General features: G+C 37.1%; 1 protein-coding gene across 4 annotated transcripts in view; it reads left to right on the forward strand.

The window, feature by feature from the left end:
• Positions 1-12,177, forward strand: part of pcdh9 (protocadherin 9) — a 228,041-nt gene that overhangs the window by 181,463 nt on the left and 34,401 nt on the right. For 2 of the 4 annotated variants that reach the window (XM_016675396.1, XM_007560086.2), the window contains one exon: positions 1,641-1,842. In XM_016675396.1, the coding sequence (XP_016530882.1) occupies positions 1,641-1,842 (202 nt within the window). The remainder of the gene's footprint in view (positions 1-1,640; positions 1,843-12,177) is intronic. The other 2 variants (XM_016675397.1, XM_007560087.2) reach the window with 1 other exon arrangement.

Here is a 12,177-nt window from a genome sequence, read left to right on the forward strand (position 1 = left end):
TCTATCTATCTATCTATCTATCTATCTATCTATCTATCTATCTATCTATCTATCTTTATCTGAGTTCTCACAACCATTCTTCTACAAAATAAAGTATCGCTCCATCTTTTCCAACACCCTTTTCTTTTTTTCTTCCTTTATACTACCTTTTTGTTTAATTGAATGTTGCACGCGCTTGGAGCAGTTCTAAAATATATAATGAGATGATTTGCATTAGACTGCAGATTGGGTGACCTTTGCTTTTGCCAATAATTACTATAAAACCCTCCTCTGTCTGTCATCGCCAAGGATGTGGCAGGGACCTCTCTATGCTCACAAAAGGTTAGCTGAAGGCTTCTGTCTGGACTTATGAAAAAGCCTGAGGAAAATGTCATTAGAGCACGAGAAAAAGACACTCGGAATTTACAATAGGAAATTCAATCAGGGAGGCTTTTAGGATGATCGGCGTATTTTTTTTTTTTTTTTTCTGTTATTTTTGGGGGAGGGGGTTCCTTTTTTCTTTTTTGCCATATTTCCAAGTGAATCAGAAGTAACGTTTCTAAGATGAATTGTGCTAATTCTCCCTTTTGGTGAAATCACTTATAAGTTTGAGCTTCCACAGATTACAACTATGTCAATTATTGGTCACTATCTAAACAAATTTTACAGTCTCGGCATAATAAATAACATGATTGAATGTTCAAATGTGACATCACAATAGATGCATTATTTGCATCATGACATGACATTTACATTGTGGCTACAGCTAGTTTATTAATCAGTTTGTTTACATTTTACTTTCAGTTCTTGCAACCACTGCATTTTATTATGACCAAATTTACAATAAAGCTGCTCTCGTTAACCCACACACACACAAAAAAAAACCCCACACGCCAAGAAACAGTCATGTTCTCAAGCAGAAATATTGTCAAATATTGACTGTTAATGTTCACTCTTAAACAGAATGATGCTAAACATTGCCATGTTAGAAAATAGATTATAAGACATGTAAAAAATAACACTTGCGTAATCCAAAATTTCTTTGCTCTTTCAGAGTACCGAATCCCAAAATAACAACCCACTGGGGAAAGGTTTTGCTGACTTCAGGATCTACTTTGACTTTACCATTATCTAAACAAAGTGACAGGACAAACTAAATAGTGAGGTTGTTAATGTTCCTGCTGCTGATTTGAAACATGGTTGTATCACCCAGCAAGGGAGGAGGATCTAATAACCATCATTATTTATGCCACACATTCATTACACCACGTACTTATGAAAGAGATGAAACTTTTTATTTTTCATCCTGATTAATTTTTGTAACATTGCATGGTATGAATTTGCATGCTGTTACGGGTTGTCAGTGTGCAGTGAAACGTGACTATATTTGCAATGCCTGAACTCCCTCCCCCATGGATTGCCAGAACAGGTCAAAGTGGACCTTTTAATTCCAAAAAATCGGTTTGCAACCCCAGTAGTTTGCATTATTTGTTCAAAATTATTCACACACTGCTATCCCAATCAGGACTCGTTGTGTGTAATGCAGCAAGCATGAGCATGTTTGGCTCAATGTAAAGAAATACTTTGAAAAGAAAAGACAACATGAGGGGGCAGAGCAGAGCACTAACATCAGAGGCTCTGTTTTGTGCTCTTGGTTCTAGTCACAGCGGCGCGTCACGTTTCACCTGCCGGATGGCTCTCAGGAGAGCTGCAGTGACAGCGGTCTGGGGGACCACGAGCCTGTAGGCAGTGGCTCTCTCCTCACACAACCTCTCCCTCTGGTGCAGGCGCAGGACGACTTCTACGAGCAGGCCTCCCCAGATAAGAGGACTGAAGCTGACGGCAACTCCGATCCTAACTCTGGTAAGTTGTGACATCTCTTCTCTTCAGTGCGTTATTGATTGCTTCAGATTTTTTTTATTTATTTATTATTTCTTTCTCTGCCATTCTTCTGGAAATTGTCCTCTTGTAAAGTCAAGAACAGTTTCACACATTTTTCCACGGTTTCTTAATTTCTTTGCTTTATTCCAATTTTGTAGACATTGTGTGAGACGTAATACTGCTTCTTTTCTCCAAAGTGCTCGCTCGTTGTATTCAACACGGTGAATGCTGAATATTTGTTCGGAAGTTCAGGTTGAGAAAATGGAACCGTATTACATTCTCCTTCCTGAAAAGAGATAATAAATTGTCATAAAAACAACATCTGTCTCCATAAAGGACTGAACACACCAAATATCATTTAATTTAGAGTCATTTCATTGCACAAGTAGGTTTCTAGTGGATACATGAGCAGGTCATTCATTTCTCAGTTAATCATCCAGACTTGTTCATTCCTCCCAGGAGCAAACCTGGGCCTCCCAAAGGCTCCTCACCTATTTGTGAAACTCATTTGATTTATTTAGAGATGATTTCCCAGTTGGAAATCTTGGTACTCAGCTGAAGATGTTAACTTCCCACTATTTCTGGTGGGAATGTACATCTCCGACCCAGTTTTCTCATTTTACCATTAAGAGGTGAGGCGTGCACAAAGACCAAACCCATCACCCGAAGGTCGATGCCAGCATGCCTGCTGAGATTGAGGCAGCCAGCAGTACATAAAAACAAATGCTGTGCATAAACTGAGTTTGTGTGATATCATATTGACTCCAACTTAGCAGCTGTGGTCACAGTTGGCAGTAGCATTTGGTGAGTAAAGTTCAGACCCAGTGGCTCACTTTGCTTACAGAGCTACATGTGGACCTGCCATGTGCAGGGGGTGCGCAGAAAAATCGTCCATTTAGATAAAAAAAAAAAATAAAGTAAAATTTAGCTCATGATGATTTAAAAAGGATTCTAGCCCACAACAGTCAAGATAGGCAGTGTATTCAGCATAGAAAGAACTGTCCTGGCCCATAATCTGAAAGAGATCTCTGACCACACCAAGAATTAACAAATGTGCAAAATAACAATTGTTTGTGATTAGTAGAGATGGAGAGAAGTGTGAAAGGAGTGGTAACAGGTTCTTCTTGCATAAATGTGTAGCACATTAAAACAGTGCTTGATCTACTGTCATCTGTAGACCACTTAATTTAGGCAAACATGAAGAAGAACAGAATAAATCCTCAACATGTTGTGCAAGTAAGAGGCTTCATCATGGACAATGGGTGTATTTATTTCAGGTTACCATCATCTCTGTCCTTAGTGAAAGGGATTTTGTTTGTTACTGTTGTTTGCCTGTCGGCAAACTCTTAGCAGTGACAGCAGTGGTCTTTGATCACTGACCTGCTTCTTGGCAGGATAATGATTTTATGTCTTGTCAATGAGGGATGTGTTACCTGCTGTGGTACTCTGAAATATATGAACTCAGTTGTCCCAGGTTAACTAGTTTTCAGTTTACTGTCAGACTTAATAAGCCATAGATTCTCTCTTGTGCTAAAGGTATAATTTAACTTAATCTGTTGTCAAAAGGAAATGATATATGAAGCATATTTGACATTTATGAGAAAAGTAAAAAAAAAAGAAGTATGTTCCCACAGTACTGAAAATATTCCAACATAGTAAATGATTTTAGATGATGGGTGGTCTTTTTTTTTTTTTTTTTTTTTTTTTTTTTTTTGGCTTTAAGGTAACAGTACTGCTTTTTGACAAAAAAGAATTCAAGTAAGAATGAAAATAACAAAATGACTTGAATTATAAAATTATTATGGAACTTAAGGCCATGAGTCTGTTCAGCACGTTAGAAAAAAGTGATTAGTTTTAAGATGATTATGTTAAAGCCGGCTTTAGATAAATGTATTTGTAACAAGTTTAGTTATATATAGAAATCAACATTGATCTTTCGGACATGTAAACATTCTTGATTATCTGAAAGCATCTCTCTTGTTCATAAAGCAAGAGTTGGTATAGGCATATTGTCTGTAATTTACAAGCTATATTGTTGATAGATCAGACTATACACTGACAAAGTGGATATAACTAATTGAATAACCTCCAGTGCTTAGCCTTCTTTCAGTGGAAAAAAAAACACAAAACTTTCTAATTATATTATGTTATACAGGAAAGCAATGAGACGTACGTAGGTTGCAGCTTTCATGTGAATTACCCACGCTTACAATGTAGGAGCTGAGAGAGTTAGGGTTCACTGACTCTCTCAGCTCCTGTAAGTGATTATCTCTCTTTTTTTGTCTTGAGGAAATCTAGAAATCCTAACCAAACTAAAAACACGCAAAGAAACAAAGAAATAGAAACATTTGTTGAACAGGAGAGCGAATTACATGGCAGACAGATGGATTGTAAAAAGAGACACGGCAGTCAAGATGCTGATTTTAATTTTTTTTTGTTATCATGCGTTTAGTTTTGTGAACACAGAAAGATTATTGTCAGTGATATAACGGAGATGGTGTGAAAATAAGGTTACAAAAAAAGTAACTGACCGAAAAAGACGTTGTGTTCATCGGCATAAATTTGATATTCTTACGTTTTAAGTACAAACCAAAGACACACATTGATATGCAGTTTATGTATTTCTTTTTTTTTTTTTTAATAAAGTGGAAATAATAAATTTCAAGGAACTTGGTACATATTGTTCTACCTAAACCACATCATATAGTAACAACGTTTTATCAGAACAAAATCAACAAATGACACTGTGAAAGTAATCCATGAAGAGTGTATAATAATAAAGTCCCTACAGCTGGTTCAGTTTTAAACTTTCAACACTAATGCACACAATCCCTGGAAGTTAGATAAACTCCATCACAGCAATGATGACAGAAACAGATATGGATTTGTAATTAATATATTGAATATATTGACCAGTAAAGAGACTATATCTTTCAACTACAATTCAAATTTGCTTTAAGAAGTGGATTTGGCCTGGTTATTGTGCATATTCAAAATTGTCACTTTTAGTAATACATTTTACCCAGCAGTATCTTTCACATGTAATGACAAAGCAGGACCCCTTTGCTTCCATCACTGACTCCTGTTTTACCTAATAGGAATCTGATTTGTAGATGGGCTATAAATCAATGTTACAAAGACATTTATGTTTGAGCACACTTGCAGGTGTAAAGAATCCATCCTGTTAACCTCAAAACAAACATTGAGTAGAGAGAAATGAAGGGTTCAGTTGCCCTGGAGTGAAATTATCAGGGAAAACTAGTGCTGTAGTTTTTAGGTGCTACACACTCCAACTGGCTTATGGCTGCGCTGCCTAGTAGATGGCTTACATTCAGTTTTATTTCCCCGGTAGCAAACCTTGGACAGCAATTATTCTCATCCTGTTCCCATGGATCAAAACTGATGCCACACTGCAAAAGGTATAGGGATTGAACAGCATTCATGTGAGTGAAAGCTGTACAAAATGGCCAGTAACAGCTGGAAGGCTAATAAAGGTAGACTACTGAAAGTAGGATTACTTTTTTTTTTATTATTGTGCTAAGTGAAAACATATAATGTTTTATGTTTAGCATATTGTTGCAGGATGCAAGTAATCAGGTATTCCAATCTATTAGATTTGTATGAAACCATGACGCGACAGCCACCGGCATGCAGTTTGTTTACATTAGCATACATCACAAAATATAAATGACCAATGAATATTAGAATGTGCCTCATCAAAACAAAAGGCAAAACAGAAAAAAAAAATATATATATTTTTTTCTGCTTAACACTTAGAAATAGCCATACATTCTCATATAATAACCAAAATTTCACTGACTCACAATTTCACATTCTCTGTTTTTTTTACACGGTGTGCATCAGCAGCTCAGTCAGCAGGCCGTTTGTCTTCCCATTGTTCTGGCTTATACATGTATGACTGCACCCGCTCCTATGTCCTGACAATATTATTAATGTTCCCTTCATCGCTCATTGTCAAATCTTGATATAAGCCCTTGTGGTATCCTAAGTTATTGCTGCTGTAATTGTCCTCGCTAACTTAACTGCAGGGAGCCAGAATGCCACTTTTACCTCTGATCTTCTGCTGCCCTCACTACACAGCCCACTGTGTGACCTCAGGTTCATGTTATATTATTCACATATCTGTGTCATATATTTGCTCTATTTTTTTCCAAATCAAAGTACTTTTAACAAGTATCAGAACCGCATTCTACTTGTAAAAACATCTTGTCATTAAAAAGGGGTGTGTTGTGGTGAGATCAAGCTTTTATGCATCTATTTAAATCTTTAAATGATTCTAGTGCGATTTTAAAACTTAATTCAATTGCAACCAGCAATACCTATCTAGTTTAATTTTATACCAATCAAAAAGATGATTTTTACCCCCTTTACAAAGAATTTCACATTTTTCTCTTCACGCGTAATGAAGGGGAAGTTTTTAGTTCCCAAATGTAGGACAGACTGCTGTTAATGAAGCGAACAAAGTGAAGTGACATCACTGTGGATCTTTAACAGATTTCACTTCATGGTAAAATTCTTATTTCAACACATTATTTATATCAGTCACATCTTTCAGTTTTTGACTCTGTGTCCTCCTGCTCTTGAGCATTAATATATGTGAATGGCTGTGATGTGTTCCTATGTTTTGCAATCTGTGTGTGCATGGATATTTATTCTCCTTTTGTTTTTATTTTCTACATAGAATTAGTTTTAAACAGCTGAAAAAAAAAAACAGGTTGATTATAAAAAAATAAATAAATACATTAAAAAAAATAACCGTTATGAAGTATACCCGTTTGAATGCATATATCCGAGCTGATGTGTGCTCCAAGTAAGTTGTTGGTAAACTATACGAGATGCACTGGGCGATTTTCTCGATAAACTTATTGCATTCCAGGACTGGCATCTCCGCACCCTCTGTTTCACCATTCCTCCCACTGTGGCCCACTGTGCTGCATGAGGAGTCACAAAGATGCCAATCTGTTGAAGTTGAGGAAATAAACTCGGTACTCTCCAGGGAAATAACAGCTCACCAGCCCTAACACTGCATTTCCCATGCTGTGCAGCTAAAGTTCAGTTACTTGGAATTCAAAGTTTGTTTGTTTTTGTATTGTGGTTGTTGGTCCTCACATATTAAGGAGTTTGATGCAAACCGATTGTCTATAATTTGTATTCATCATGTTCTGTGAAAAGAAATTAATCTTTTTTTTTTTTGCTAAGATGTTTTCAGAGGACAAGGATAACTTGTCGTTCTTATTTGAATGTGGTTTTCATTTTCCACCCTAACAAATGCAAAGTATTGACTTGAAATTGAAATCTCTATCTTTATTAGCTTGTTCTAATAAAACTAATGAAATAAACCACAAAAGGAGAGGTTACTATGTCATCAGATGGTGAATGTCTTCAAGGACCATTGGGTGTCCCTTTGCAATTACATAGTGAAGTAATTCTCTGCGGTTGCTGCATAATGAAGTCATAATAAAACAAATAAATGACCACTCCACAAAACCTCCAAAGGATTCTGAGGAAGTTGAAGGAAAGCTGAAATAATTCATGAAAGGAGTGTGTAAATATACAGTATATAGAGATGTGAGATGATCTTAAACAGGCGTTATTTAACAAAAGGCTTAGATGAATTATTTGATGAATGCGAAATACAACTGTAAGACTAGAAAGTCTTTTGCAGAATCAATTTACGCAAAAACAGAAAGTAAAGCAATTGATTGTTTGTTTCAGACAATTTTAATTTAGTTGAATAATTTGAATTTTATTTATAACAGTTGTCTAAAGGCAGTAAAATTTAACATTTGATGCTGATGTATTTGTGGAGACTCAATATAAAGTAACTGATTTCTATTTTTATAAGCATTAGATGTGTGGAGTTTTTTTTTTATTTCTGTTGTTGCTTATTTTAATTCATTAAGGTCTTAGTCATTAATATATCAAAGCAAACCAACTGGCATGGAAATAATGAAATTAAAGAGACTGTCAGAAACAAAACAAAAAAAAAAAAAAAAACATGCTTAACACCAATTTAGCAAAGGATTGACGACAAAAAATATTTTCCAGCTGTCTGTGTGTCTATCTGTTAACAAAGTCAGTAAATCCTTTTTTAATTTTTTATCGCAGTCGCGGAACAAGAATCGATGCTTTTGCAGTTTCTTGCAATATATCATAGATGTGTAATGCCATATAGTCTCCAAATCATCAATACGGTTGATATTGGGATTTTGGTGAGCTCAGATAAAAAGCGTAACATTAGCATGCTTTATGCTTTCCAAAACCGGTATTGAGGTGCATTTGGGATCATTGTAAAACATTGCTGCATCCCTACAAACTGGAAATGGCTCTTCACCCACAGAACTTTTCTAATCGTTTGTCTATTTTACATCTTCACAAAATGATTTTTTTTTTATCAAAACGCAACTAAATATTCTATTTGAGTTTATACTAAATACTAAGATGTTATTTGAGAAAATGGTAGGCCTGTTTTTATATGAAAACCAAACACTTCTAAACACTGAATTTATTTTTACTCATTTGATGCACAAGTGAGATGAAATGAAATTAAGAAGAAAAAAAAAACACTTTGTAGAACAGAGAGCAAAAAGACTTCAGCACAGCCTTGTGAGTGGGCTTATAATATGTGCTTGTGGTGTGCGCATTACTCTTGGGCACAATTTGGATTTTTGCTTTCATGCTGTATGTGTTCAGTTCTTGGAAAATAAGGCAGAGTTGATAAACCTTGACTTGGGTTGAACAATAAAAAAGACTGCAGCACTCTTGATGAGCTGCTGAAGTGGAAGAATGCACTTAAGTGTCACAGATAAAGGCATTTGAAGTTGAAGTAATCCACACACGGAAACTATTGCCATGATGTGTTGGTAAAACAAAGCCCAGAGCAGTCATCCTGATCCCTGTAGCAAATAAAGTTAAAACTAAATGTTCACCCACCACTAAGCATCAGTGAGGCGGAGAAAAGAGTAAGGCTTTTGCTCAAGATTAAACACTTAAACATGAGTTAGACAGACTTGATGCTACCTTGCTTCTTATAGTTGCACACTTTCTGGCTTGCTTTACTTTTTAATATGTGTGTCAATGCTACGCTCATTATTCTGTAATATCCGTTAGCCATTAAGAAAACTCTGTGATTCCATGTATCTCACAATGTGTCAAAATATCTTGTTTGCCTCATACTAATAACTTACCATAAGCAAAGAATAATGGTAGAATTCTGCAAATGAAATGCAATCTGGCATTACTCTACAGCTAATTAGGAGAAGGAAGGTCATTATACGCATTACATGCTGTATCCTACTGTCAATTTGCAGTTAAAGAAAATATTTTACTTGGAAGACACTTGAGCAAAACATGTTTATTCAGTATCATAGAATTATAACAAAAGACAGAAAAAAACAAAGGTCCCGAATCAAATACAAGACTCGCACAAAGAAATCTTTCACCCTGCAGGCTGTGATGCTGTTGAGACAATCTATATATAGCTTCTTTAGACGCCATAAGGCCTCAACATATGGGTTTTGCTAGCCACCATAAGTCATATATTGCAAAGATAATATAAGCCCTATAACTGTCTGGTTTTAATGATGCACATATTTTCTAATAAATACGTACGCTATGCATATAATGAATTCTTTATTGTGGAAATTATGGCAATTTAGAATCTCTCTCTCATTTGAATAAACATAACAGACAACTCTTCTGAAGCATTTGCCAACAGCTTTGTTGTTCCTGTGGTACAGATGCCCAGCAATCGACTATCCAGGATAAACAAGACTACCACCAGACTACCACTCAGTCTGGCTGCCATCCAACCACCTCAGTCGCAGACAGCCTGTGATGACTTTCAGTTGATGGTGTGCAAAAAAACATTCAATGGCAGCCACAGATCTGTTGACAGCAGCTACCTCCTGCTACTGTAAAACCAGTATCTCTTTTAATTTACAGTATCGGTTATACCAGAATGGTATTTATAAAATGCAGAGGCTTCGTTTTGAAGAAAGTACTAATGCGAAGGATTAGTTAAAAGTAAGATTTACTTTCCAACAATGCAAGTTGGTTTAAAAAGGGGAAATTCAGAGCGATGATATATGAATATTCACAGTTCCAAATCTCATTAAGCCCAGTTTTGCGGTGCTTAAGAAAGCGGACGTGTGGTTGTGTGTTCTCTCTGATACCTAAATCCCGCTGTGTGAAGAGGAAGTCGCAGGGTAGAGTAGCTGGGGCCCCTGACCAAGCCTGTGGGTGGGTGGCATGGATTCATAAATCAGGGAGCAGTGTTAATCTCTCTCAGGTATTGGAAAGCCAGCCCTCAGTAAATATGTTGCCCCAGGATACAATGGGGTTTAAAGGATTTCTGTCTCCAAAGAGAAATTAGGCAGGAGCTTCAGAAGTGAGCTAAATAGAAATGCTTGCTGGAGCATACCGAGAACGCTGGGTGCTGCTGTCAGCTAGTAAACATTGTCTGAGAGTAGCCTCAGTCATTATTGTTGCAGCCGGTGCCAACATCCAGGGTGAGCAGACGGGTGGGCTAATGAAGAGCATCTCCTCAGCCAATGATTAGTCACAATTGGTAGGAGAAAAATGTGAGAACACTCACTGCTGGGAATGAACATTTTTTATCTGCTATTTGAAAAGAGAGCCAATTACAGTAACTCTGTGTTATGTCTTAACTCCTTTGTTTCCTGGAATTCTTTGAAGAAAAAAAAGTACATTAAAATCAATCAGCTCTGTGGCTGTTTATATCTATACAAGTATGCAATGTTCTGACTCCATATTCAGTTCACTCTTCGAAGCTCCACTAAACACCTGAATTAATTTAGTTCTTGTTTGAATTTTGCAGTGAGGCTTTTCCTGCCACACTTTTTCCTTCCGCTCAACTTTCTGAGAATATAGTTGGATGCAGCATTTTGTGCACAACCACCTTCTTTGTCTTTGCTGTCGTCTGCATAAATACTCAGATTATTTTGCAGTGGTCAGGTGTATCAGAGATGGATTGACGCGAGTACAGACAGCTGGCAGATCATTTTGTGTCATGGTGTGGACAAAAGGAAAACACCTTATCTGTAACATAAAGAAAACAAAGGAGATGGCTGCAGATATCAGAAGAAAGAGAAACAAGTCAGATACTATTTCCATCATGGGAGAAGAAATGGAAATAATGGAGGAGTATACAGTGTTCACATGGACAACAGGTTAGACTTTCAGACACAACAATGAAGTTGTCTACCAGAAAGGATAGAGCAGACTTTACTTCTTGAGCAATCCTCTATCCTTCAGTGTTTGCAGTAAGATTTGGGATATATTCTGTAAGTCTATTGTGGGGAGCGTAATCTATTCTGCCATCCCCTGTTGAGGTAGCAGCATCAGAGCCAGGGGCCGAGAAAAAATCTCAACAAGCTGATAAAGAAGGCCGGCTCTGGTTTTGAACCGGTGGAGATGATTGTGCAAGGATGTATTCTTTAGAAAGTCAGGAACATTACAGACAACACTGAGCAAACCTATTAAAAGACTGCCACACAACAGCAAAGTATTTTTAAGTCAGAGGCTTCTAAGATCTGCTGTAGTACTGATTTCTACAGGAGAGCCTTCCTGCCCACAGCCATCATCATTCAGAGCCACTCTGAAGAAATTTGTAAACCATGCACTACAACAACATTTAATTTCCCTTTGGGATCAACAAAGTATTTTTAATTGAGTTTGAATTTAAATGGAATACATGCATCACTCGTCCTTTTAAGATTAGCTAACACTTTTAGTATAAAATCAGTCCACAGTGCATTTAAAACGACAAACAATGTTGGGAATTTTTTGCGGAGTCAAACGTTCACATAAAACTGCTGGCCTTAACACTTGGAAAGAACGACAAGGAGTAAAAGAGAGGGAAAGAGAGCGAGTATTTATACCGAGGCAGCAACTTAAATAGGTTATCAGAGCATTAAGGATCCCCTCTGACTGGTCTCCTTTACCATGTCACCATGAGACTTCTCACAATGAAAACAGTATCTTCAGAGAAAGCTACACCTTAACCCTGGTGAACTGATCTGGGGGTGGTGAGTGCTGTGATAGGGACTAATCCCCCAACGTGTGCTTTGAGCGGGGACTCAGAGCAATACACCAGAGGAAACCATGGAGAAGTTTGGAGCAAGTGCTGAGAAAGAGACTTCTGACAAACTGAAAAACGTGTTGACGTGGCACTGTCACATTGATGAATCCTTTCACAGTTGGGATCTTATCCTGTATGCGCGTGAGTGGGAGAGTGCAAAGGCAGACAGGTTAATGTGTCAGTGTGTGTGTGTC

Source organism: Poecilia formosa, unplaced genomic scaffold (genome assembly GCF_000485575.1).
Source record: "Poecilia formosa unplaced genomic scaffold, Poecilia_formosa-5.1.2 Scaffold113, whole genome shotgun sequence".
NCBI classification, from domain to species: domain Eukaryota; kingdom Metazoa; phylum Chordata; class Actinopteri; order Cyprinodontiformes; family Poeciliidae; genus Poecilia; species Poecilia formosa.